The sequence below is a fragment of the Corythoichthys intestinalis genome, chromosome 7 (assembly GCF_030265065.1).
Source record: "Corythoichthys intestinalis isolate RoL2023-P3 chromosome 7, ASM3026506v1, whole genome shotgun sequence".
NCBI classification, from domain to species: Eukaryota; Metazoa; Chordata; class Actinopteri; order Syngnathiformes; family Syngnathidae; genus Corythoichthys; species Corythoichthys intestinalis.
The window spans coordinates 26,441,884-26,469,497 of record NC_080401.1 but is presented as its reverse complement, the minus strand read 5'-3'; the positions used below and the strand labels follow the sequence as shown (position 1 = coordinate 26,469,497).

Below are 27,614 nucleotides of genomic sequence, written 5' to 3'. Positions count from 1 at the left end.
TACTTATTAGTAGAGGCGGGAATCTTTGGGCACCTAACTATTCTATTCCGATTACCATTCAGAGGCTCCGATTATTGATGCTCCACCCCCCCCACCCCACCCCTCGTTTTTAATTTTTTTGTACACTAGTTCCAAAATTGTTTAAAAATCCTCTCAGGCTAAAAAAACTACCATTTCAGTACCAACTTAACCGATAAAAACAGTAAATAAAATACTCAAGCCCCCATTCAGTATCGGCAGCTTTAAACTACATTCAATTAATTTAATGTGAATCAACCGTTAAAGTTGTTAAAATTGCTCCCGTTATTCCATAATTTCCCTTCTGTCTACTTTCGACATGAAAGTTTTAAAACTGTTTCATCATTTAAAGATTTTGCCGATTTGGGGTTTTGTTTTTTTTAGATAAAAAGTAATTAGGTTCGCTACAACAGAGCCTTTTAGAGAAGTCTGCTGCTTTAAGATGGTGCCTGTTCACTAGCGCGGGAAAGTCCGTCATTTCGCATCTAGTTCTTGGTATATGATCTAACACGGCCGTCGTCTGTCATTTCACATTTAGTTCTAGATATATGTGATATCTACTATAGCCGTATGTTGCCGTATGTTTGTAGCAACTAGCAACTGGGCGCTGTTTGTAGCGGCTGACGGCCGCAGTCAGGTACTATTATTTTTTTGTTTTTTTTTATCTAGCGGCATGAGTTGAACATGATATTTACTCTTGGTCTGTTCCTCATTGCGTCCTGAAGACCGTGCTGACTGTGTTTAATTTCCGATTTCCCTGGTGTAAATCAATAATCAGAATTTGGATGTTTGTGAATCGTTCTCGAATCTTCCACGGCCGAATCGCGAATAATCTAAGAATCGGAAATTTTGCACGCCTCTACTTACAGTATTAGTCTTAGTCATATTTTAATCATGTCAAAATGTGTTCGTCTTCGTCTAGATTTAGTCAACGAAAACTCGCAAATTTCGTCTAGTTTTAGTCGACAATTATCAAAATGTTTTCGTTTATGAACTTCAAAAGTTTTAGTCTATGAATAAATAGATAAATAAAAGGTTTCCAACAATTTCGAATGAACATGACAGACGAGCACATAACTGTAGAGTACAAGGACATCACAGTTTTAATGATGATAATACACATGCAGCAGGAAAACAGAAACAATATTTGCAATTGATTAAACTCACCTGGACGCCACGAACTGTTTGTAAAATGTTTTCCAAGAGTTTAAGAAGACACCGAGTCACTGCGCTAAATGCTAATGCGAACGCTATGCTAATGCTACAAGTTAGTTTAGTGGGTGATCAACACTCACCACAGAACTTTAAAGGCTAAAGCAACATGGCATATCTAGCCAACATAAGAAAATAAAACTTACCAAGCTGCACCTGACACATATGTTTCACAAAATGAGCCTGGAAAGGGCACCAGCCGGTGAGTAAGCGTGTGTGTGTGGGGCGGAGGGAGGCACAGCACATCACATGAGTGACACGACCAAACACTGCTATATTTGTTCACACTACACATACAATAAGAAAATATCACACATTGTGAATTTATGATGGAAACTATGGCGAATTTTTAGCTTGTTCTTGTGTTACTGTCATCAGACGACAACTGTCATCCATCTCGTATAATTTCATATAATTTGAAGATGCAGTGTACTATCCATAAAGATTTTAAAAATATGAATGACACAAAATTATCATTCATTTTAATGTTCTTTTCATTTAGGCGGACGGAATCTGCGTCTGTTGCATGCAGCGGTTGAGGATGCTGGGAGGTACACCTGCATCGCCTCGAACAGTGCCGGAGAGGAAAAGAAAAATTTTCACCTCGACGTTCTTGGTAAATGAACATTTTATCCCATATTACGATGGTGAGTACCGATTATCAGGTTTTTACCTCATCACAACAGTTCCACCAAGCATTGAAGAGGAAGGAAGCGTGACAGACACAAAAGTCAAGGAGAAACACAACATTACTCTGACCTGTGAGGCCTCAGGTAAAATACATTATAAAGGATGTTTGTCAAAAAATTCCAAAGACTGTTGTCCGACATCAGGAATTTTAAATTCAAACTACAAAATTGCTCCCTTTAAATCAGTCCTTCTCAAATAGTAGGCCAATGCAATGCCAGGGGTTTGCGTGTGAACTTAGGGAACATGCTTTTTTCTGGGCCCTACTATAATTAAGTGTACTTGCACATCCACTACAGTAGGTGGCAGTGGCGCTCTCATTATCGCTATGATGCAGGGCTATTTTGCACTAAGCAAACAATATGAAGATTACAAACAAATCCTCAAAAGGCAACATTTTGCACAGGGATGAAAAGAATGGTGATGTTACGTGCACTGCCTTTTTAGTACCAGCGGCTTTCTATATGTGTAAGAACACAGAGTGCGCATGCCCGTTAGTGTTAAGCAGTGCTGTTAATAACAGCATTAGAGTATAACTGCATTTCTAACGGTGTTGGGTTTTTTTTCAGTAGTGAGTAAAACAATTAATAAATGTTTTCATCTTTGCAACGCCGTTACCGTTACTGAGAATGTGAAGGGGCTCGTTACTACAATTTGGTTGAATGAAGTGTGAATTGTCGACAGTTGATTTTGCCACACATTAGCTAACTCCTACCTGGAGAGAGCAGAGTGGGAGTGGGGAGGAGTGAAGGGGGTTGTGACACCATTGCAAACGTGATGATGATTGGCTAGGCTGTAGGATCATGCCCTGCTTCACTGCACGCTCTGGCAAACACAACAAGATAGCGATAATGGCGACAGCTCAGGGAATTTCAAAGGTAGCGTTCTCTAGCTGGCACTACTTTTCACTCATTGCAATTACAGCAATCCCTCGCTACTTTTCACCCTCAGTCCATCGCGGATTTTTTTCAATTTAAAAAAAAAAAATACAGATGAGCTGTTCCGAGCCAACCGTGTAGTCTCATTCTCCCCTTTCTCCTTCTCCCAGCTTCGTATTGGTTTTTGTACTTGAATTATTTTCGAGATTTAATGTTGTTACTTTACGAAATATTGTAGGACAGTGTTCTTTTTTTATTGTGCAGAAGGCCAATCATATAGTTTCAGAGATTTGCCTTGGTTGATGGTCAGCTTACCTTTGTGTTTTCTTAACAGAACAACATTATTTGATCCAAATAAATACCAAATGTTCTAAAATACAGTATATGATGTTTTTATTCTTCAATCAGTTAATACTGGAAATAGAACCATCCAGTAAGCGCAACTCACTGTTGTTTTTGTTGTTCTTAGGGGTTGGATGGGGAGTCATAACAGAAAATAATTGCAAAGCACTGCTTTAAAGTAGGCACTTTACCAATATTTAAGTGGAAAACTCTATGGTTTGGATTTGAACTTTATCTTCTGTTACATCAGTCTTGAAACATTTTGTACATTTTGACACCATCCGTTTTAAATTGATGTTACTTTTTTCATGTCACTTTTGTTTGTTAGGAAACCCAGTTCCAGAAATTTCCTGGCTAAAGGATGGGAAAGATATCATGCCTGACAGGCACCACCAAATCTTGTACCATGGCCGTTATCTCCAAATTTCTAGTGTGCAAGTAGCTGATACTGGCAGATACAGCTGCCTTGCATCGAACAATGCAGGAGATCGCAGCCGCCATTTCAACCTCAATGTCCTGGGTACATAATTGAGGATCTTTCCATTCCTGAGTAAAAATGTTCTCACGTCCTATAATTTGACTGTCTTCTATTCATGTCAGTCACTCCCACCATTGCTGGGTCAGGACCGGACGGTTCAGCAGAAGAGGTGACAGTAACGCTAAGTAGCCCCACCTCACTAGTGTGTGAAGTTCAGTCGTACCCTCCTGCACTGGTTACCTGGCTCAAAGATGGAAAAACGTTCGAATCCAGCCACAATGCCAGAGTTCTTCCAGGTTTTTTATATTTAAGTCTAACATTAATTTTATCATACCTATTAGGGATGGGAATCAAGAACCGGTTCCTATAGAGAACTGGAACCGTGTGTTTCAATTCCATGGAATAGTTTGGCAGTTTATCTAACAATTCTCTTATCAATTCCAACCAGCACGAATTAGGTTACGTAACCTCTGTGTTCTCCACTGATGGAGACACCATAAGTCCATAAAGATCGCGAATCCTTCCTGGAAAAACAGGCCATGCTTATTTTTTTGCAAAAGAATTGTTAATTTTGCATATTTGCACTACACACTGTTGTATTGTATTTGACAGTATTTACAGTGCCTTGCAAAAGTATTCGGCCCCCTTGAATCTTGCAACCTTTCGCCACATTTCAGGCTTCAAACATAAAGATATGAAATGTAATTTTTTTGTCAAGAATCAACAACAAGTGGGACACAATCGTGAAGTGGAACAACATTTATTGGATAATTCAAACTTTTTTAACAAATAAAAAACTGAAAAGTGGGGCGTGCAATATTATTCGGCCCCTTTACTTTCAGTGCAGCAAACTCACTCCAGAAGTTCAGTGAGGATCTCTGAATGATCCAATGTTGTCCTAAATGACTGATGATGATAAATAGAATCTACCTGTGTGTAATCAAGTCTCCGTATAAATGCACCTGCTCTGTGATAGTCTCAGGGTTCTGTTTAAAGTGCAGAGAGCATTATGAAAACCAAGGAACACACCAGGCAGGTCCGAGATACTGTTGTGGAGAAGTTTAAAGCCGGATTTGGATACAAAAAGATTTCCCAAGCTTTAAACATCTCAAGGAGCACTGTGCAAGCCATCATATTGAAATGGAAGGAGCATCAGACCACTGCAAATCTACCAAGACCCGGCCCTCCTTCCAAACTTTCTTCTCAAACAAGGAGAAAACTGATCACAGATGCAGCCAAGAGGCCCATGATCACTCTGGATGAACTGCAGAGATCTACAAAGAAGAAGAAGGTGCTCTGGTCAGATGAAACCAAAATTGAACTTTTTGGCTACAATGCAAAACGATATGTTTGGCGTAAAAGCAACACAGCTCATCACCCTGAACACACCATCCCCACTGTCAAACATGGTGGTGGCAGCATCATGGTTTGGGCCTGCTTTTCTTCAGCAGGGACAGGGAAGATGGTTAAAATTGATGGGAAGATGGATGCAGCCAAATACAGGAACATTCTGGAAGAAAACCTGTTGATATCTGCAAAAGACCTGAGACTGGGAAGGAGATTTATCTTCCAACAGGACAATGATCCAAAACATAAAGCCAAATCTACAATGGAATGGTTCAAAAATAAACGTATCCAGGTGTTAGAATGGCCAAGTCAAAGTCCAGACCTGAATCCAATCGAGAATCTGTGGAAAGAGCTGAAGACTGCTGTTCACAAACACTCTCCATCCAACCTCACTGAGCTCGAGCTGTTTTGCAAGGAAGAATGGGCAAGAATGTCAGTCTCTCGATGTGCAAAACTGATAGAAACATACCCCAAGCGACTGGCAGCTGTAATTGGAGCAAAAGGTGGCGCTACAAAGTATTAACGCAAGGGGGCCGAATAATATTGCACGCCCCACTTTTCAGTTTTTTATTTGTTAAAAAAGTTTAAATTATCCAATAAATTTTGTTCCACTTCACGATTGTGTCCCACTTGTTGTTGATTCTTGACAAAAAATTAAAATTTTATATCTTAATGTTTGAAGCCTGAAATGTGGCGAAAGGTTGCAAGGTTCAAGCGGGCCGAATACTTTTGCAAGGCACTGTATCTTTTTAAAAAAATATTTTTAAGTGCTATCAGCTCATATGTTCCTTTAAAAAGGAGGAATTTTCATTTCTTTTAGAAAAATGTTTCAGTAAAATGCTACACATTCTTGTGTATTTGCCACAGTTACAAAATGCCACAGTTAACCTTGAGGCTTTGGGCCTCTTTTGACCTCTATGTGAGTTTGTAAGGTTGTGACTTCTGATTAAACAAACTTGATGCCTATCAAAATATTTGTTCTTCTCCTTCCCCAAATTAGAATCGATAAGCGAATCGATAAAGACTAGAATCGTTGGGCAATATCGATAATGGAATGGGAATCGTAAAAATCGTATCAATTCCCATCCCTAATACCTATAATATAATTTTATAACGGACCACATAATTTACTTTGCTACAGGAATATGTATCAGTTTGATGTTAGTAACATACTGTTGAAACACAATGTGAATAAATTACTTCACATCCTGAAGTTCTTTGTTTACCCTTTCTCAGGTGGCCGAACCCTGCAGATTCTTAATGCAAAAGAAGAGGATGCTGGTCGTTACACATGTGTTGCCACTAACGAAGCCGGAGAGACACTCAAGAACTTTGACGTCAAAGTATATGGTGAGTTCACGTCCTTGCAACTTATTCAGTAAACCTTGCACCTCCTCATTCTAATAATTGGCTGTCCCTTTTCTCTTTGTTAACCCCAGTTCCCCCACAGATCGATAAAAATGATATCCCAGGTGAAGGGCTTTCTCCAAAAGAAGTCAAGATCAGGGTCAACAGCACACTTACCCTGGAATGTGCAGCTCAGGCCTTTCCTTCCCCAGCATTGCAGTGGTATATGGATGGAAAGGTACACTATCACCTTTCAACTTTTGGATTCACCTTATGTCTGTAAATTAAACTCTTTTCTTCCTCATAGATTCTGCGGGCAGACGAGCACGTGTCCATCACAGCTAATGGTCGAATTGTTCAGATCAGACATGCTCAGGTGTCCGACACTGGCCGTTACACTTGCATAGCCACTAATGTAGCTGGAGAGGACGAGAAGGACTTTGATGTAAATATACAAGGTGAACTGGGTTGACTGATGATAACAGACTAATACTGAATTTCATGGGGTTTTATATCGTTGATGTGAAATATGTTATTTAAAACTCTTGAGCGTAATTCCAAATTATATGTTCAGTCATATCTCATGAGATTACCGCACTGCAACATAACAAACTGGTCCATAATTATTTTTTCCCCTTTTAATAAACTCTCAAAATGGAAATACAGTATCTTTCTTTGTTTTTTGTTGTTTTTCCCGGCAGTTCCTCCTAGTTTCAACAGACCCACTGGAATTGGCGATGCACTGTCTCCGTCAGGCTTCGGAGTGGATGCTCGTGATGTGATACTCAATAATCCGATCTCTTTATATTGTGAGACCAATGCTGTACCTCCTCCCACACTCACGTGGTACAAAGATGGCCAACCCCTGACCTCCAATGACAACATTTTGATCATGCCAGGTGAGACAGAAGCAACTGAAAGAAAGAGTAGAAAGAGAGAATGAGTGAAGGCATGCCGACATATACAGTGAGGAAAATGAGTATTTAAAAACCATGCGATTTTTCAAGTTCAACCATGTAGAAATAATGAGTGGGTTAGAAATTTTTATGGCAGGTGCTTGTCCACTGTTAAAGACAATCTAAAGAAAAAAAATCCAGAAATCAAAGTGAATGATTTTTTTGAACAATTTATTAATATTATACTGCTGCAAATAGTTATTTGAACACCTGTCAATCAGCTAGAATTGTGAGTCTCAAAGACCTGTTAGTCGCCTTTAAAAAGTCCAAGAAATAAGTGGAATAGACCCCAATCACCAACGTCACACAATCACGTGATCGCCGTATTGTGCCGCCATATTGTCCGTCATTGTGTGTCCGTATTGTCAATGATCATAGTTTCTAAAGGTGGATTCACTTGCAAATTATGGAAGCCCCGGTGCTTTCAGACGCTGTAAACTCATTGGATGAGTCGAATAAAAACCGTCATTTGGAAAAGCTTTGTTCGATCCAGTCGCCAGATCCATATTTGATGCTCAAATCGATGTTTCTTCCTGTCCGGTCCCATCCCGTGCAAAAACCTCCAGTCATACTCCAGTTGATGTTACGATGACGCGTCAGGTACCCAAAATCGGCACCGGCCCGAATATAAACCGTCATTTGGGCAGCTGAGCGTCACCATTGTCACGATTGTAAAATGAAACTGGATCGGCGGTTCGACAACGGGCACGCCTATTTATAACGCTTTATTGAAGTGAAAACATCAAATGTTTTCATGGACGCATTACAGTTTTGGATTTACGACTGTAAAATCAGTTTTAAATAAATAAATTACGCAAAATATTAGTACTGTATTTTAGCAACAAATCGTGGTCGTGGGCTGGGCCACATAACCATCTTTGAACAGAAATGTATCAGTCTACAGGTTTTCACGACCATATCCCAATGACAATCACACAGGTATGACATTTATTAGTTCAAGCAGAGTAAAATAATACATGATGATGTCTGCGATCGTGTTGGCATCACGACTATTAATGTTTTCGCCGCTGTCTGACGGCTGTCGACACAAACGCATCATGGACCGAGATAAACAAGCCGTGCTGCTTTAGAGATTTGCCCTTTTAACAATGGGCACACAGTAACTACTAAAATGACCCTTATCTTCTCTGTTACTGCAACCAACCGCCACACATGCCTTCACCATTTTGATTAATCAATGTTAACAGGAAGGTTTTTGGGTTTGTTAACTAGGCGGTGATTCCTTAGACAAGCAGAAAAACACGCAGTAATAGGAGGAATGTACGTAGTGGTAATATATAAACACGATGAGCTGACGAACAATATGGCGGCTCAAATCAGGGGGGCGGAGTTGTGACGTCATGTGAATGGGGTCTATAGAGGTAGACTTTTTGAGTCTGATTATTTTTACCTGTTTGAGACCGTTAGCTGCATATAAACACCTGTCCACACCATACACCCAAAAGAGCTGTCCAAAGACACCAGAGACAGAATTGTAGACCCCTACAAGGCTGGAAAGAGTTACGGCCAATTGCCAAGTAGCTTGGTGATATAAGATCCACCATTGAAAAAATGATTAGAAAATGAAAGAAGCTACACATGACTGTCAATCTCCCTCGGACTGGGAATCCATGCAAAATCTACCTCGTTGGGTCTCAATGATCCTAAGGATAGGGAGGAATCAGTCAAGAACTACACAAGAGGAGCTGGTCAATGACCCGAAAGGAGCTGGGACCACCATTTCCAAGGTTACTGTTCGTAATACACTAAGACATCATGGTTTAAAATCATGCATGGAACGGAATGTTCCCCTGCTTAAACCTGCACATGTCTTTGGCCCTGCCAATGACCATTTGGATGATATAGAGGAGTCATAGGAGAAAGTCATGTGGTCATATGAGATTAAACTTTTTGGTCTTCATTCTACTCATAGTGTTTGGAGGAAGAAGAATGATGATTAACATCCCAAGAACAGCATCCCAACTGTGAAATGGGGGTGGTAGTGTCAGTCTTGGGGGGTTTTCCTGCTCATGGGACTGGACGACTGCAATGTATTAAAGAGAGGATGACCATGGCCATGTATTGTGAGATGTTGGGGAAAACCTTCTACCTTCAGTGAGAGCATTGAAAATGGGTCATGACTGGGTCTTCCAACATGACAATGGCCTGGAGCAGAGAGCCAGAATTACCAAGGAGTGGCTTTGTAGTAAGCGTGTCATGGTTCTGGAGGGACCTAGCCAATCTCCAGACCCAAACCCAATAGAAAATCTTCGGAGGAAGCTCAAACTTCGTGTTTCTCAGTGACAGCCAAGAAACCTGATTGATCTAGAGAAGATCTCTATGGAGCAGTTGTGCAAAATCCCTGCTGTAGTCTGTGCAAACCTGGTGAAAAGTTACAGGAAACGTTTGACCTCTGTAATTGTAATCAAAGGCTACTGTACAAAACATTAACATTTTTTTCTCAGGTGTTCAAATACTTATTTGCAGCAGTATAATATTGATAAATTGTTGAAAAAAATCATACGCAATGATTTCTGGATTTGTTTTTCTTTAGATGTCTCTCACAGTGGACAATTACCTACCATGAAAATTTCAAACCGGTCCATCATTTCTAAGTATGAGAACTTAGAAAATCGCAGGGTGTTTAAATACGTAATTTCCTCACTTTAAGTACTTTACTGTCAGGTGGAAGAGTGTTACAAATCCCCAGGACTCAAGCGGACGACTCGGGCAGATACACATGCGTGGCTGTCAACGAAGCAGGAGAAGACTCTATTCAGTATGATGTTAGGGTATTATGTGAGTACCGGATATTAAATTTGGACTGAATTCAGCATTTTTTTTTTTTTAATGTATTTTTCAACCTCAGTTGATATATATGTCTCATATCAGTTCCCCCCACAATACGTGGAAAACAAAATGACTTACCCGATGAGGTGACAGTTTTGGCCAATAAAACAACTTTGCTGGAGTGCCGGGTGGATGGAAATCCTGCACCCAAGATCACCTGGTTTAAGGACAGTGAGGCAGTAAGCCCTGATGGAAGTCATATGATTCTGGCCAATGGCAGAACACTTCAGGTAGCATGTTTGTATATATTATATATTCATTCATTCATTCATTGTCCATGCCGCTTTTCCTCACTAGGGTCTTATATATATCATATTATTGGACAATAATTCACAATAGTCTGTATGTCTGTCTTTATTTGGACACTATGACTTACACAGTCATCAAACTTTGGAAGGAAGATGTATCTTGGCCTAAGGAAGAATGACTTTATATGTTTTAAGCAGTTTGTTCACAAATGGTCTCAAAACCAGTCCAAATATAGTATTTATATGAGGATTCTGAATTCGTAAAAAGGATTCTAAATACAGTGGTACCTCGATATTCGATCGCTTTGACACACCATCTTCTCGACATCCGACGAGAAATTTGAATCGCCATTTGTTTCTACATCCGACGACATGCTTGAAATACGACGATTTATGACAGCGCTGCAGTTTCTTTGTTTTCCCGCATGACGGACGAACGGTGGATTTTCTTGGGAGATTAATCAACATGGGTTCCAAAAATGTTAGTGCAGGTGGTGAAAAAAGGAAAAAGGCGAGGCTTACAATTGAAATGAAGATGGAAATGACAGAAAAATATGAGCGTGGTGTGGGCGTCCATGAACTAGCTCCACAATACGACCGTAGAATGTCTACTATCTCGACGGCCTTCCTTCGACCTCCGTCTGCCAGTCTTTATAAGTCATGGTGACAGTTATTATTGTGATAACATCGCTAAAACAATCAGCATCTTTGTCAGGGTTTTAATCATTTATTTCAGAACTTGTACAACACAATATGCAAACACAACACAACAAAAGTAAAAAGTCCTCTCTCAAGTCAGCCACGTTCAGGTACACCACGCGAAACACATCGGCCACGTTAGAACCCGATTCGTTACATTATTACAGGTGTTATTATTATTACTATTATTATATTATTTTTCTCATTTTTATTCATAATTTATTTGTTTTGCTCTGTGTAATTGCTATTTACAATAGTACCAGCAGCATTTATTAAGGATTTAGTGTAGGTTTTTAGACTGCGGAACGAATTAATGGAATTATAATGTATTCGTATGGGAAAATCCCGCTCGACATATGACCATTTCGACTTACAAACAAGGTCCTGGAACGAATTAACTTCGTATGTAGCGGTACCACTGTATTAGTCTCATGACAAGGAAATTTACTCATAAGTTGCACGTATTCAAAGGATTGAAATGTTTTTATTGCCACTGTAAAGGACACCGTGACGTTCTTTTCCAACATAGGTTGTACTCCACACATGTTTTTTACAGGCTGAAGGCCTGAAAAGTAGCCATAGTTGTTGTTAGAGTTCTTGTTGGTGGTGTGTACACCAAGGGCATAGGTTTGGTCTCAACATTGGTAGGGATGATATAACAGCACAACCCGCATGTACACTTTTTGCTTGGGACGGGGACCAAACAGATTGGGTGAACGGGGGTCAGGGCTACATTTCTCAGGAATATGAACCTAATTATTATGATAGGGTAAATGATCAATGCGAAATTAATCTGTATTGACTTATACTAACTAAATATAACTGGAAAAAAAGGTAAAACACAACTGCTTTTGGACACAAGCACAGCCAAACTCGACAAAAAATGAGAGCTCATTTGGGCTGCTTTAAGACCACGTATATAAAATAAAAATGAGAAGAGAAGAAGAGGTAAAAACCTTGGTTCACTACATTTCTCACAGTTTAATTAACGTTAACAGTAGTTAACACTACTCGAATTTTGCAGCTTAGCAAATTCACACAGTTTAATGTTATGCTAACTCTGATGCAGGTCAGACTTTCAGTAGCAAAATTAGTGGTGTGTTCCCCATCTCCTCAACATTGACGTCTTTTTACATTACTTACAGTGGCTGCTACCGCTGCTGGCTGGAAGGAAAAAAAAACTTCTAATATCCCTCCTCTTTCAAAGGGGACAGAGGAGGCGGCATGTTGTTGACATGTTGTATTTCTGTCAGGGCTGTGAGTGTGTGTGTGGGGGGGTCAGGTTTTCAGCCAATCGAACGTGTGTTTGAGGGGGGAATGGACTGGCACATTCGGTCTAAACATAGTGAAAATAATTCACTTAATAATGGTAGGGTCAATCCCATCCTCACAATTTATGGGAAGACAATCTAAATTACCTATATAACTGAAGTCATTATATAATGCAAATAAGGTTGCTTAAAAGTTGGTGGGGACAATGTGATCATCCTGAAAAGTTGGTAGTGTTATGTCCCTACCGTCCCTATGCACACCTACGCCCTTGGTGTACACCATCATTTTGAGCTATCCCTCCATTATTCAGATCACAATAAAATCTGGCAGGTATATTCTAGAGATGTATAGGCATCGATCCTCAGAGCTTGATTTTTATATTTTTTTGTATCAGGGCTAATTATTTACGGTAATTGTGGAATTATAGCTAGGAGTTAGCCGGTAGAGGGCAGCCTTCTGTAGGTTAGGAAATTGCCAGTAAAGGGCATGCGCGCACAGCACAATGACTCATTGGTGCCTGTATTGCCTGTAGGTTACAGGATTGCCAGTAGATAGCTGCCTTCAGCCTGTAATAGCACATCCAATTCTTGTTTTGATCAGTATTCTTCAGCATTCTGTTTTCTTATTTTTTTTAGCTTATTTTTTAAATTAATTTGGCCCCAGCACAAATAAATTTCCTTATATAAACTGCGTGCTTAGTATTTTATGTAATTTGATGGGTGGAATGTAAAAATGTCTTGTAACTGCCTATGACAGGTAACCACTTATTTCTAGTTCAGTCGACTTAACGCTTATATTTAATACCTGTCTTTGTGTTTGTGTACTGTCAGGTGTTGACGGCTCAAGTGGCTGACACAGGACGTTATGTGTGTGTGGCTGACAATGTTGCAGGAAGTGTTGAAAAATCTTTTAATCTTAATGTGCACGGTAAGATAGAAACTGTAAATTTCTTCCATTAGTTTGATTCGTTTTTTGACCCAATTCTCCGTGTAACTTTCTTCTTTCAGTTCCTCCTACTATTTTAGGCCTAAGCCATGAGAATGTGACTGTGGTAGTCAACAACTTTGTTTCCATGTCATGTGAAGCCACTGGTTTTCCACCTCCCACCTTGAGTTGGTTAAATGACAGGGGTCCAATTCAGGCCAACACCAATGCACTCATCATGCCAGGTACATTAAATGGATGTCAGAGAAAAGTACTAAACTGTAACAATTAATTATGCAGATTCTTAATATTACACATCTTAATATTTGTTGCAGGTGGTCGTACTTTACAAATCCTAAAAGCCAAAGTATCAGATGGCGGAAAGTACATTTGTGTAGCCATGAATGCAGCCGGGGAGACTTCAAAGAACATATACCTTACAGTTTTTGGTCAGTCGTCCCTGTATGTGCTGTACACTGCATGCAAAAAAAGAAAGCATCATTCAAGAGGGTAAAAAAAAGTACCATCCTTCCTGGCTTTTCAGTTCCCCCCAGTATCCGGGGCAACAATGGGGATTCTCCGGTGGTTGTGAATGTGCTTGCTGGTGAATCAGTGACCCTGGAGTGTGAATCCAATGCAGTACCTCCTCCTACCATCACCTGGTACAAGAATGGAAGGATGGTGACAGAGTCTGGCAACTTGCGCACACCGGCTGGGGGACAGACACTAGAAATCAGAACATCAGAGGTAAGACTCATTTTTGTTCAAATGTAGTTTTGACCCATTTCGATGTATTTGTCAAGTTGTTTATTCTTGTTTGTTTTTGCAGCCTGTATGTTGGGAAACCATCTTTTTTTATTGTCTTTAGTATGTTTACATAAAATAAATATGGCGGAAAACACAGGTGACTTGAAGTTCCGCTCTGAAACCCCCAATATGGCCAACTTTCAAAATTGTCCGATATGCATGTGTGATGCATCATTGGAAAGTTTAAAATCTCAATTTTCTGGGGAAAGAAAAATTTTGAACAGGAGGGCATTTTAAAAAATGTTTTCTAAACAGCAAAACCCTATCTGGAGGTGAGAACACGCGAGAGCAGAATTACAGACGCCATGACTTTAACGAGATATTATCGCGTACTTACCTTGTTTCGATCCAAAAACTCCATGTAACATGTATCACTGAGTGTCAACAAACAGCTGTGAATGGCCACAGCTGGATTTTTGGGGGATTACATGGGTGAAACATGATAATATAACAAGGGTCGCGATGCAGAAATCGCAGACATCAAGGAGTGGTCGAAATTTTCTTTTTCATATATTTAACTTTTTAAATGTTTTTTTCCATTTTATTTTGTTTGGATCAATTATTTATCATCTAACATATCAGAGAAAATGCTACAGTAACAAAAAATATATATAATTAAGCAATAGTTATGAAGTAGATATCCGTGACTTTTTTACAGACGCCATTTTTTTCATTGTGACATAATTTGTTTAAAAGTTTTAAAATATGTGAGTGAATCATTTTTTAAAGTCGTTTTTTTTTTTTTTTTTTAACAAAATAATGAGACAATGAAATATGAGACATTAATGAATGATTCTAAGCTAAAAACAACAGACATTTTGAATAATAAATATAATTAATTACCTACTACCTTGAAACAAAAGCTGTTGTGCGACGGGGGTTTTCAGGGTATAACGGACAAATTAAAAATTGTTCGGGGGCTTAATACGCCATTAATCTGCTATGGCAGCATATAGACATATCGTTCTATCAAACGCAAAAGCTTTTTTGGCTTAAAATACAGCAGTTAATTGTAAAGAGGAGTGCAAGAGCTGAAACTGCTTTTTCAGTCTTGTCTGTGTTTTCCGCCATATATAAATGGATGATTAAAAACGGAATCTTACATTTTAGAGCAATCTGATAAATATAATTTCATTTCCAGGTGTCTGATACCGGACAGTATGTGTGCAAAGCCACTAATGTTGCTGGTCAGGTGGAAAAAAACTTCCATTTAAATATTTATGGTATTCAGTCTTAGCTAACCATTTATTTATATGCATTTTAATTTTGAAGTAAAGACTGTTCATTTGGACCTCCCTTTTAGTTCATCCTGGTTTCGAAGGTCCGGCTGATGAAAAGATTGTGGAAACCATCAGTAACCCAGTTACCTTTGCCTGTGATGCCACAGGGATCCCTCCTCCCAGCCTAAGGTGGCTAAAGAATGGACAGCCAATAGGTAAACCTGTCCACATAAAGACATGCAGTGTTTTGTCTTTGGGGGTCTTCATGTCAAGTTGTCTCAGTGGTTTGAAAACTTTTAATATTAAATTGTGTTGGAATTTTTCATTGATTGAATAAGTTATGTCAATGTGATTTGTTTAGAGAGCTCAGGTTCTTTGGAAATGCACATCTTCTCTGGTGGCAGCAAGCTTCAGATTGCACGATCACAGATGTCAGACAGTGGCACTTACACTTGTTTGGCCTCTAACCTGTTAGGCAAGGCGCAGAAAAACTACCACCTCACCATACAAGGTATTTGAAGCTTTGATCTGGAAGTCTTATAACATGTTCTCAAACAAACGTGTTGCATTACCTGAATGCGTCCGAAAGCTTGACACTAAAACCAACCGTACCCTTCTAAGTTCCCCCTAGTATCTCTGGATCAGAGCTGCCCAGTGAAATAGGAGTACTACTAAATGAAAGCATACAACTGGAGTGTCAGGTCAATGGATTGCCGACACCGTCCATTCAATGGTTAAAAGATGGAGAAGTCATCAACAATGCAGGGAATAAGGACCTCAGGTACATCATTTACATATAGCACTGAAAATATACACATACCGGATGGATATTGCTGCTATGCTATTATGATGATGTCATGGCCATGTTTAGAATTAGTCCAGATGGCAGCATTCTCACTGTGACCGCTGCCAACACCACTGACAGTGGCAAGTACACTTGTGTAGCCTCCAACAGAGCAGGGGAAGAAGACAGGATATTCAATTTGAACATATATGGTGGGTCAAACACAAAAGTGTAATGTTTGCCATATAGAATTACAGTAATCCCTCATTTTTGCTGTTAATGTAGCTTATATATATATATGCATTTATTCAGATTTAGCATTGGAAAGAGATACATAAGACATGTTTTTCCCTTTTTTTCCCCAAAGTATAATCCTTTATTAAATGCTTCATTGAGTGGGTCCTCTCAAATCAACTCGTGCTGCTTAGAACAGCACACAACACAATGGCTACGTTCATACTACAGGTCTTAATGCACGAATCCGATTTTTTCGTGTTTTTCCGACTCGAGTGAGGCATTAACTTGACGGTCTGAACGTGACAAGTCGCATAGAACTGGACCATTTCAAATCCAATCTGGGTCACTTTCGTATGTGGTTTAAATCCGATCTGGGCCACATTTTTCCAGACTGTCGCGGCAGTCTGTACTGTCCAGTCTCTTAAATCGGAATTCATGCAGCAATTACGTCATCAAAAAGCAAGAGAGACGCCACGGTAGCGGTGCAGCTGTGCGTTATTAGCGCCTAGCTTGCCTTGAACACGGCTTTTTAGGAAGGGCCGGACTTGACAACAGTCATAAAAAAAAATAAAAATGGGTTGAGGATAAGCCTGAGAATGATCGGTTTTCTGTCTGCTCCATATCAGCAATATTTCAACATTGTTACACGGCCGAGAGTCGGGGCAAACTGCGCGTATGTGTGTGTGACATGCACGGACAGTGCGTGCATGCTATCGATCCATATACTTTGAATATAAACCTAAACTGGGATTGTTTATGTCTGTTATTTGTGTCCTCTTTTTAAAAAGCAAAATATGATATCCCTGGAATGATGGATGACAGCCAGCATGTGTGGTCATTTGTTTTGATGCTTCTGCGCATGCGGGTCGTCTTGCTCAGCGCGTGTCGGACTGCGAATTAGTGCGCATGCGTAATACTTGAATGGTCTCAATGGACAAAGGCAGTCTGAACGGGCACGCCAAAAAAACAGATATGACAAAAAATCGGATTTGTGCATTAAGACCTGTAGTATGAACGTAGCCATTGAGTCGCCATAGCACACTACAGCCAATGTTTAGCAAGTTCAACTAGTCAGCGCCTTTGAAAGGTAGTACTCTCAAGCTTCTGTGGCAAGTTCACAGCAGCTCCCTTGTCACTCATCGTTAACTTTAACAAGCTGCAGCTGCCTGGTGAGAAAGAAAAACTTCTGGTGGGAGAGTGAGAGGCTGTACGTGATATCTATAAAATCTTGCTTTTTTTTTTTTTTTAATTGAAAAAAAATCTGCAATGGACATGCGATCCATCGCAGATTTTTTTTCCCAATTAAAACATAAATAAAGTACAGATGAGCTGTCCCGAGCCGATCGCTTAGTCTCACTCTCGCACCCTCCCTCCTTCCCTCTCCATGCTCTTTTGTTCGTCAGGCATTGCACTGGAGTTGCTTATTAAAGTTAACAATGTAGACATATGTTTGGGTTTGATCTTGCCACAGATGCTTGTGAGCCAAAGCTTCAAAGCGCCGTGTCAATCATCGTTTTAACTTGTTAAACAGTTGCTGTGGCAACTCATCGTGTGTAAGTGAGCATCTTGAGAGGATTTGAGAGGACTCACTCAATGAAGCATTTACTAAAGCCAAGCATTTTTCTACTACTTTATTCTTGTTTAAAAATAATTCGGTGGGACAGTAACATGTTTAAAACTTATCATAAGTATTACATTTGAAGTGCTTAAAAACCATTTATTAATATATATATATATATATATATATATATATATATATACTGTACAGTTGTGGTCAAAAGTTTACATACACTTGTGAAGAACATAATGTCATGGCTCTCTTGAGTTTCCAGTTATTTCTACAACTCTGATTTTTCTCCGATAGAGTGATTGGAACAGATACTTCTTTGTCACAAAAACATTCATGAAGTTTGGTTCTTTTATGACTTTACTATGGGTGAACAGAAAAAAGTGATCAAATCTGCTGGGTCAAAAATATACATACAGCAGCGCTAATATTTGGTAACATGTCCCTTGGCCATTTTCACTTTAATTAGGCGCTTTTGGTAGCCATTCACAAGCTTCTGGCAAGCTTCTGGTTGAATCTTTGACCACTCCTCTTGACAGAATTGGTGCAGTTCAGTTAAATTTGATGGCTTTCTGACATGGACTTGTTTCTTCAGCATTGTCCACAAGTTCTCAATGGGGTTTAAGTCAGGACTTTGTGAAAGCCATTGGAAAACCTTAATTCTAGCCTGATTTAGCCATTCCATTACCACTTTTGATGTGTGTTTGGGGTCATTGTCCTGTTGCAACACCCAACTGCGCCCAAGACCCAATCTTCGGGCTGATGACGTTAGGTTATCTCTAAGAATTTGAAGGTAATCCTCCTTCTTCATTATCCCATTTGCATCAAAACAGCCCCACAGCATAATACTACCACCACCGTGCTTGACGGTAGGCATGGTGTACTTGGGGTTAAAGGCCTCATATTTTCTCCTCCAAACATATTGCTGGGCATTGTGGCCAAACAGCTCGATTTTTGTTTCGTCTGACCGCAGAACTTTCCTCCAGAAGGTCTTATCTTTGTCCATGTGATCAGCAGCAAACTTTAGTCAAGCCTTAAGGTGCCGCTTTTGGAGCAAGGGCTTCCTTCTTGCACGGCAGCCTCTCAGTCCATAGAGCTGCAAAACACGCTTGACTGTGGACACTGACACCTGTGTTCCAGCAGCTTCTAATTCTTGGCAGATCTGCTTTTTGGTGATTCTCGGTTGAATCTTCACCCTCCTGACCAATTTTCTCTCAGCAGCAGGTGATAAGTTGCGTTTTCTTCCTGATTGTGGCAGTGACAAAACAGTGCCATGCACTTTATACTTACAAACAATTGTTTGCACTGTTGCTCTTGGGACCTGCAGCTGCTTTGAAATGGCTCCAAGTGACTTTCCTGACTTGTTCAAGTCAATGATTCGCTTTTTCAGATCCATGTATGTATATTTTTGACCCAGCAGATTTGATCACTTTTTCTGTTAACCCATAATAAAGTCATAAAAGAACCAAACTTCATGAATGTTTTTTGTGACAAAGAAGTATCTGTTCCAATCACTCTATCGGAGAAAAATCAGAGTTGTAGAAATACCTGGAAACTCAAGAGAGCCATGACATTATGTTCTTCACAAGTGTATGTAAACTTTTGACCACAACTGTGTATATATATATATATATTAGGGCTGTCAAACGATTAAAATTTTTAATCGAGTTAATTACAGCTTAAAAATTAATTAATCGTAATTAATCGCAATGAATCGCAATTCAAGCCATCTATAAAAGATGCCATATTTTTCTGTAAATTATATATATATTCTGTAAAATAAATTGTTGGAATGGAAAGATAAGACACAAGATGGCTATATACATTCAACATACGGTACATAAGGACTGTAGTGGGCATTTCACTCTACTGTCATTTAAATCTGTCTATGCTGTCCTCACTCCGAAGCGTCTACTTTTTCCAAAGCTAGACAGCTAGTGAACGACGCCTTAATAATCAGACTTCTTCCTTTTTCATCTGATTTATTAATAAAATGGCCTCAAAACATTGTCCTCTTTAGACTGTAGTAAAACTAAAAAAAAAAGTACACAAGCATTGCATTAGCAACAACGTTAGCTTAGCACGCTATACAGGTTCACTAAACATAAACAAAAAGCGTCTCATACAAAAAATATAACATTTCGCTTACTAACATAATATGTACATTCTTTACAACAACCATACTTACGGACAAATCTTGTCCAAGGATCATATAAGCACATCATTACAACGTAGGCGTCAGCCCGAGACGTCGTGCAGCCATATTGAACTGGCAAGAAAGCAATAAACCATGTCGCAAAGCGACCACAAGAGTTCGCTGTTAGACAGCACAAAAAAACTTGCTGTAAAACATAACAAAAGGCAGAATACTGTCTGACCGGGACATGTGCGTTAATTGCGTCAAATATTTTAACGTGATTAATTTAAAAAATTAATTACCGTGCGTTAACGCGATAATTTTGACAGCCCTAATATATATATATATATATATATATATATATATATATATATATACATATATATATGTATATAATATATATATAGAGAGAGAGAGAGAAAGAGAGAGCGAGAGAGAGACCAGCGGTATAGATTATACATAAAATCGGATTTCTTGATCACACCCATCATTTATTTGCTCACTCAAAACTGTTAAAAATGAAAGATCTTGTCAACTATCATAAAGCTATAATTTTTATTTAAAAAATATCATAAATTACTGCCATATAATGTCCAAAACCTTTTTAAGGTTCATGAGAGTATGCATAGTCTGTGAGGCTCTGGAGATTTTATGTTACCCAGATTTCGAACTACTCGCAAACGCTTTTGTGTGTCTGTATGTGGAGTGAAACTTTGGAACAATTCAGACAATCACTTCAAGCATTGTCATAATATCCCAAAATTTAAATTTTCTATAAAAACATGGTCTGGTGACAGTATAATAACATTTGCTGACAACGTGTGTTGGCAATGCTGAATCTTAATAAGTACATTGAACACCCAATGGGGTTTGGGGGTGCGCTACTTTGCGGTTTTTCACTTATCGCGGCGGGTTCTGGTCCCCATTAACCGCGAAAAACGAGGGATCACTGTATCTCCAAACTTCTTTGCTTTCCTGCTAATCACATTATGGCCCACCTACTCCCTCAGTGCCTCCTGTGATCGAAGGCAACACTCTGAAAGCTAAAGAGTTGACCACAGTCCAAGACAGCTCAGTCAACATAGAGTGTGTTGCAAAAGGATCTCCTCCACCACAGCTTAACTGGCTCAGAAATGGCCTCCCCCTTCCAGTGTCTTCACACTTACGTCTTCTCTCCGCAGGTCAGGTGCTCAGGTAGGTCTTTTGCATACATCCCAAGTTCCAAAAAGTCAATTCAGGGAGATGTTTATCGACCCTATCCAAAGTCGTAGTCTCAGTTAAACTATAGAGAAGTTTCCGAGGTTCTTGCGCATTTCTACTCGCGACTTCCGTTTTACACTTTCTCCAACCAAAACGACAGTGGAGCTGTAGTAACATTACTCATTAAAATCCCTCAAAAAAGACAACTTGGAAATACCGGATACATCTGCCATCATCACGACATGGGAGGACAACATGTTGTTGAAGGCAGATGTTGAACCAAGCCCGTGCCACCACAAAGACTGGGTGTTTATGTAGCCATGTTGCCGCTGGTGTTATGGAAGTTATGTTCTTCCTATCCCTGCATTTTCATGTGTCCGGTGCTCAAAAAATACTAAAGCTAAAATCTTGCGCATGAAACGACTTGTTGTTTTTGATATTGTTATGTTACGTCGATGGACATTTCGCGAGACTACGTGCGTTCTACTTTGATGGTGAAAGGCTCCACTTATGCTCCATCTTCGTTAATATTTCTCTAATATTTTTTATAAATTGTGATTAATTCACCTGTTTTGCACATGCACCAATCGTTTTAAATGAATCAAGAAATGGAATCATGTTGTCCAAATGTTTCATTGCGATCAATATCTGCAATAAAAAAGAATGAAATTCTATTTTTGTTTATATGTACATAACTTGTAGTATTTCCTTGTAACAACAAAATCCATGTCAACCCTTCTGCATTTGGCAACTGTAATATTATTTGTCATTTCACCTCATTTCAGTCACTCAAGTGGCTGGCGTATCAATCCACACCTCACATCAACACAGGCTGACAAGTTGTTATAATTTGTCCACGAATGATCAAAAAAGGATAAGAACAAACATACAATCTTTTATGAAGAGCTTAGTTTTAAAGCACATCCGTAACTTATTGTCTGCAGCTGCTTTCGATTTAAGGCGTATAGCGAGGTAGATCCACACTGAAGCTGGACGCTGTTCAAAACATTCCACTTCCAACATTATATATAGGCACTTCCAGGAGTTCCCGCACAGCACAGAAAGTCTCGGAGTCTCATCTACGTCGTGCTGAATCCATTTTTGGAGATTCCGTGGGTTCCTCTGGTTTGATTTTGCTCTTTTCACTTTGTCATCACACTGCTTCCTTCACCCGCACTTCATGTTGTTCTGTCTAAACCGGAAGTTCCGAGCAGAAATTATCAAAGATGGCGCCGCCCATGTTTGGTTCAGGAAACTTATACTGCGGAAAATACAGAAGTCTGTGGTGCCTTGATACAAAACTTCAATTGTCAGATGTCACATTGTTTAACATATTGGGCATGATCCATCAACCAGAATTACACGCATCCAAGTGTCAGATGGAGGTAGCTACACCTGTGTTGCATCTAATAGAGCAGGAGTTGACAACAGAAATTACAACCTCCATGTGCTGGGTAAGTCTATTGTGATAATGTTTCAAACTCTCAGACTACAGTCTATGAGAAACTCTACACTGTTAACACGTTATTTTTCTCCCAGTCCCTCCAGCTTTGGATGGAGCAGGAAGCACTGAGGAGATGATTGTAGTTAGAGGAAGCCTGGCATCTCTGCTGTGTGTAGCAGATGGAACCCCGGCCCCGTCTGTCGCCTGGCTCAAAGACGGGGTGCATCTTTCATCAGAAACCAACCTGAGACTACTGAACCAAAATACTACTATGCAGATTGTCCAGGCTCAAGCGAGCGACACAGGACACTACACATGCATCGCGAGCAACACAGCAGGTCAAGCAAGCCGTCACATTAACTTGAAAGTGCTTGGTAAGTCACAACAAGATTTTTAGCTTCCCTTACCTTCTTGAGATTAGTGATAGGTGATGTGTCTAAACATTTCTTTTCAGAACCTCCACAAATCAAAGCATCTGGTGTACCAGCAGAAGTGTCTGTGATAGTTAATAATGTACTGGAGCTTCAGTGTGAGGCCTCGGGTATCCCTCCACCCACTTTAACGTGGCTGAAGGATGGACGCCCACTCCCACAGACAGACAGCCTGCGACTCCTTCAAGAAGGACATGTGCTTCGTGTAGCCTCAGCACAGGTCATAAATTCTATTATATTTTAAGTGGTATTTTGCATGACTTGTTGTTAACGCATACTACAATACAAGCAAAATATTTTATTGAATAGCAAAAGATTCATTTTAAATTAAAGTTTAAAATGTTATTTCAGTTGGAGGACACTGGCAGATACAGCTGCCTAGCCAACAGTCCAGCAGGTGATGATGACAAAGAGTTTGTGGTGAGAGTGCATGGTGAGTAATACTCATAGTTAGAGTTGGTGGTACCCAAATCCTTTAAATGGGGTGTAAAATGTATCAAGCTTTGTTTTTCAGTTCCTCCGAACATTGCGGGCGAGACCACACCTCAGGATGTGTCAGTGTTGCAAAACAGACAGGTGACTCTGGAATGCAAATCCGATGCGGTTCCACCTCCAACTTTGAGCTGGCTCAAAGATGGTCAACCATTGCAAGTAATATTTATTTTCTTTTCTGGGTGTTGCAATGGCTTTTCCTGGTTCATGTGCATTTATGGCTTTTTAGGTGTCTGCACGTGTGCGTCTTCTCTCAGCGGGCCGTTACCTACAGATCAACATGGCTGGCCTCAATGACAAAGCTCAGTATACTTGTGTGGCCAGCAACATCGTTGGGGAGACCACACGGGATTTTAATCTGATTGTCAATGGTAAATGTATTTATGTATACACAATGCAGAATGCTGGTAAACAGTAGGCAAACTTCAAAACCATGTTGAATATGTTCCCATTGATCTTTAAAATAACCTTATCATGCCTTTGATAGCTAATTGATGAATATGTTGCAGAAAATCCAAAAGTGAAGGCCTACTTTTGAAACTGAACTGTCAATTCTGCAATGATCCATCTGTGGTAAATTTTTGTGTGCTTAATGGGTCCAATGAATAAACTATTAAAATTTGTCTCTTCAGCGGCCCCAAAAATTCAAGATGGCCCACAGACAGTGTCTGTTCATCTCAATAAGACAGCTGTACTTGAGTGTATTGTTAGCGGTGTACCAGCACCTCGGGTCACATGGAGGAAAAATGGAGCTATGCTGGCTGGAAATAACCCAAGGTAGTCACACACTCTTGCACATGCTCAAAAGGTTGTGTGCTATACTTCAAGTTCATTTGGTAGGAATGGTACTACCACCATTGTTGTGCAAACTCTGTCATGCAAACATGCTAGTTTTTTTTTATCCATTTGTGTGCAGGTACACGTTTATTGAGGATGGCTCATTACAGATCCACCCTGCGCAGGTGACTGACACAGGCCGCTACCTGTGTATGGCAACAAACCAAGCTGGGACACAACTGAAGAGAATGGACCTTGAAGTATATGGTGGGAAATAAACATTCAAAGACATGAATATATACAAGTAACTGTTCAGCTGCAAATAAACACATTATTTGTGTGCTCTGATCTTGCAGTGCCCCCTTCTATTCTTGATGGACGCACCAATGTGACGGTCACAGTTAATGTTCAGACTACCCTTGCTTGTGAGGCCAGTGGCATACCCAATCCCTCTGTGATCTGGATGAAAAACGGCCAAGCAATCAATACTGACCAGAACCAGAATATGTACAGGTTGAATCAGGTTTTACTAATCCTCTGTTTAAGTTCTCCAGGGTCCCCTTACTTAGACCACTAGCTCAGACAGAATATTTCAAATACTCAATTGGAGTGGTTTTCATATATTTTACAGGTTCCCCTTTAAAGAATACTTGTCTCCTAGAACCACCATCAGGGCAAAAATTGAAATATGTTAGTGTATAAGGCTGAAATGTTCACAAAAAAGGCGAGTCATTTTTTTTTTAATTCATTTTTATTTTTATAAGACACAGTTTGAGCATTAACACTGAATTTAGATTTTTTTTTTTTGAGGGAAAAAAAATGTAATGCACTTTAGAATTGCTTTAAATGGTACAACACATAGATGATATTCCTAAATATTTGAAAAGAAACAGTTCTAAAACAATAAATCTGAATCTTTTTTTATTAATTTAAGTTGTATAAACCAAACAGGTGGTGGTTTTCAGCAAATAACAGAAGATCCAAGAAAACTGAATGCCAAACTACAAATATCCGAGTGTTTTCTGTACATCCAAACCAAACCTTTACTTTATTGTTATTTGTAGGTTACTTTCATCAGGTTCTCTGGTCGTGATAGCACCCACAGTGGAGGACACAGCTTTGTATGTGTGTGTTGTCTCTAACGAGGCAGGAGAAGCTTCCAGAACCATCAGTCTCACCGTCCAAGGTGACATCATGCTTCCTTTAATATTTATATTTTTTATCAGTGTTTGTACTCTGCATATGATTTGCATTTATTCTAGTATTGCACCGATACCGATACCTGGCTGTGCAGTATCGGCCGATACCATACCGAAACCATTTAGTTTGAAATATATATATATATACAGTGCCTTGCAAAAGTATTCGGCCCCCTTGAACCTTGCAACCTTTCGCCACATTTCAGGCTTCAAACATAAAGATATAAAATTTTAGTTTTTTGTCAAGAATCAACAACAAGTGGGACACAATCGTGAAGTGGAACAAAATTTATTGGATGATTTAAACTTTTTTAACAAATAAAAAACTGAAAAGTGGGGCGTGCAATATTATTCGGCCCCCTTGCGTTAATACTTTGTAGCGCCACCTTTTGCTCCAGTTACAGCTGCAAGTCGCTTGGGGTATGTTTCTATCGGTTTTGCACATCGAGAGACTGACATTCTTGCCCATTCTTCCTTGCAAAACAGCTCGAGCTCAGTGAGGTTGGATAGAGAGTGTTTGTGAACAGTAGTCTTCAGCTCTTTCCACAGATTCTCGATTGGATTCAGGTCTGGACTTTGACTTGGCCATTCTAACACCTGGATACCATTCCATTGAACCATTCCATTGTAGATTTGGCTTTATGTTTTGGATCATTGTCCTGTTGGAAGATAAATCTCCGTCCCAGTCTCAGGTCTTGTGCAGATACCAACAAGTTTTCTTCCAGAATGTTCCTGTATTTGGCTGCATCCATCTTCCCGTCAATTTTAACCATCTTCCCTGTCCCTGCTGAAGAAAAGCAGGCCCAAACCATGATGCTGCCACCACCATGTTTGAAAGTGGGGATGGTGTGTTCAGGGTGATGAGCTGTGTTGCTTTTACACCAAACATATCGTTTTGCATTGTGGCCAAAAAGTTCAATTTTGGTTTCATCTGACCAGAGCACCTTCTTCCACATGTTTGGTGTGTCTCCCAGGTGGCTTGTGGCAAACTTTAAACGAGACTTTTTATGGATATCTTTGAGAAATAGCTTTCTTCTTGCCACTCTTCCATAAAGGCCAGATTTGTGCAGTGTACGACTCATTGTTGTCCTATGGACAGACTCTCCCACCTCAGCTGTAGATCTCTGCAGTTCATCCAGAGTGATCATGGGCCTCTTGGCTGCATCTCTGATCAGTTTTCTCCTTGTTTGAGAAGAAAGTTTGGAAGGACGGCCGGGTCTTGGTAGATTTGCAGTGGTCTGATGCTCCTTCCATTTCAATATGATGGCTTGCACAGTGCTCCTTGAGATGTTTAAAGCTTGGGAAATCTTTTTGTATCCAAATCCGGCTTTAAACTTCTCCACAACAGTATCTCGGACCTGCCTGGTGTGTTGCTTGGTTTTCATAATGCTCTCTGCACTTTAAACAGAACCCTGAGACTATCACAGAGCAGGTGCATTTATACGGAGACTTGATTACACACAGGTGGATTCCATTTATCATCATCGGTCATTTAGGACAACATTGGATCATTCAGAGATCCTCACTGAACTTCTGGAGTGAGTTTGCTGCACTGAAAGTAAAGAAGCCGAATAATATTGCACGCCCCACTTTTCAGTTTTTTATTTGTTAAAAAAGTTTAAATTATCCAATAAATGTTGTTCCACTTCACGATTGTGTCCCACTTGTTGTTGATTCTTGACAAAAAAATTAAATTTCATATCTTTATGTTGGAAGCCTGAAATGTGGCGAAAGGTTGCAAGATTCAAGGGGGCCGAATACTTTTGCAAGGCACTGTATATATATATATATATATATATATATATATATATATATATATATATATATATATATATATATATATATATAAATATATATATTATTGGATCTGAAATCATTGCTATCGTGGCTTTGTCAGGCTGGTGCTTACCATTCTGAAACACGAAAAAGACTAATACAAAGTGAATCCAGTATTACTTTTATTCCATACCTGGTGTGGGTGACAATCATAAAATAAACCTTTGGCTCTTAAATGCCAAAAAAGTGCTAAATTCGTGAAATTAAAACATGTATAATACTAGC

At 39.6% G+C, this 27,614-nt stretch overlaps 1 protein-coding gene across 5 annotated transcripts in view; it reads left to right on the top strand.

Annotated features, from left to right (window-relative positions):
* hmcn1 (hemicentin 1) overlaps window positions 1–27,614 on the top strand; it is a 166,708-nt gene that overhangs the window by 104,603 nt on the left and 34,491 nt on the right. For all 5 annotated transcript variants that reach the window (XR_009063824.1, XM_057840740.1, XM_057840739.1 and 2 more), the window contains 30 exons: window positions 1,733–1,846; window positions 1,917–2,003; window positions 3,466–3,657; window positions 3,738–3,911; window positions 6,199–6,312; window positions 6,402–6,547; window positions 6,617–6,767; window positions 7,011–7,208; window positions 9,951–10,064; window positions 10,158–10,345; window positions 13,165–13,261; window positions 13,342–13,503; window positions 13,594–13,707; window positions 13,803–14,005; window positions 15,207–15,288; window positions 15,369–15,500; window positions 15,647–15,796; window positions 15,907–16,066; window positions 16,157–16,281; window positions 21,021–21,204; window positions 22,567–22,664; window positions 22,750–23,028; window positions 23,109–23,305; window positions 23,437–23,518; window positions 23,600–23,736; window positions 23,807–23,948; window positions 24,210–24,354; window positions 24,494–24,621; window positions 24,711–24,867; window positions 25,419–25,540. Coding sequence is in view for 4 of the 5 variants with exons in the window: in XM_057840740.1 (XP_057696723.1) it covers window positions 1,733–1,846; window positions 1,917–2,003; window positions 3,466–3,657; window positions 3,738–3,911; window positions 6,199–6,312; window positions 6,402–6,547; window positions 6,617–6,767; window positions 7,011–7,208; window positions 9,951–10,064; window positions 10,158–10,345; window positions 13,165–13,261; window positions 13,342–13,503; window positions 13,594–13,707; window positions 13,803–14,005; window positions 15,207–15,288; window positions 15,369–15,500; window positions 15,647–15,796; window positions 15,907–16,066; window positions 16,157–16,281; window positions 21,021–21,204; window positions 22,567–22,664; window positions 22,750–23,028; window positions 23,109–23,305; window positions 23,437–23,518; window positions 23,600–23,736; window positions 23,807–23,948; window positions 24,210–24,354; window positions 24,494–24,621; window positions 24,711–24,867; window positions 25,419–25,540 (4,374 nt within the window). In the remaining variant the exon portion in view is untranslated. The remainder of the gene's footprint in view (window positions 1–1,732; window positions 1,847–1,916; window positions 2,004–3,465; window positions 3,658–3,737; window positions 3,912–6,198; window positions 6,313–6,401; window positions 6,548–6,616; window positions 6,768–7,010; window positions 7,209–9,950; window positions 10,065–10,157; window positions 10,346–13,164; window positions 13,262–13,341; window positions 13,504–13,593; window positions 13,708–13,802; window positions 14,006–15,206; window positions 15,289–15,368; window positions 15,501–15,646; window positions 15,797–15,906; window positions 16,067–16,156; window positions 16,282–21,020; window positions 21,205–22,566; window positions 22,665–22,749; window positions 23,029–23,108; window positions 23,306–23,436; window positions 23,519–23,599; window positions 23,737–23,806; window positions 23,949–24,209; window positions 24,355–24,493; window positions 24,622–24,710; window positions 24,868–25,418; window positions 25,541–27,614) is intronic.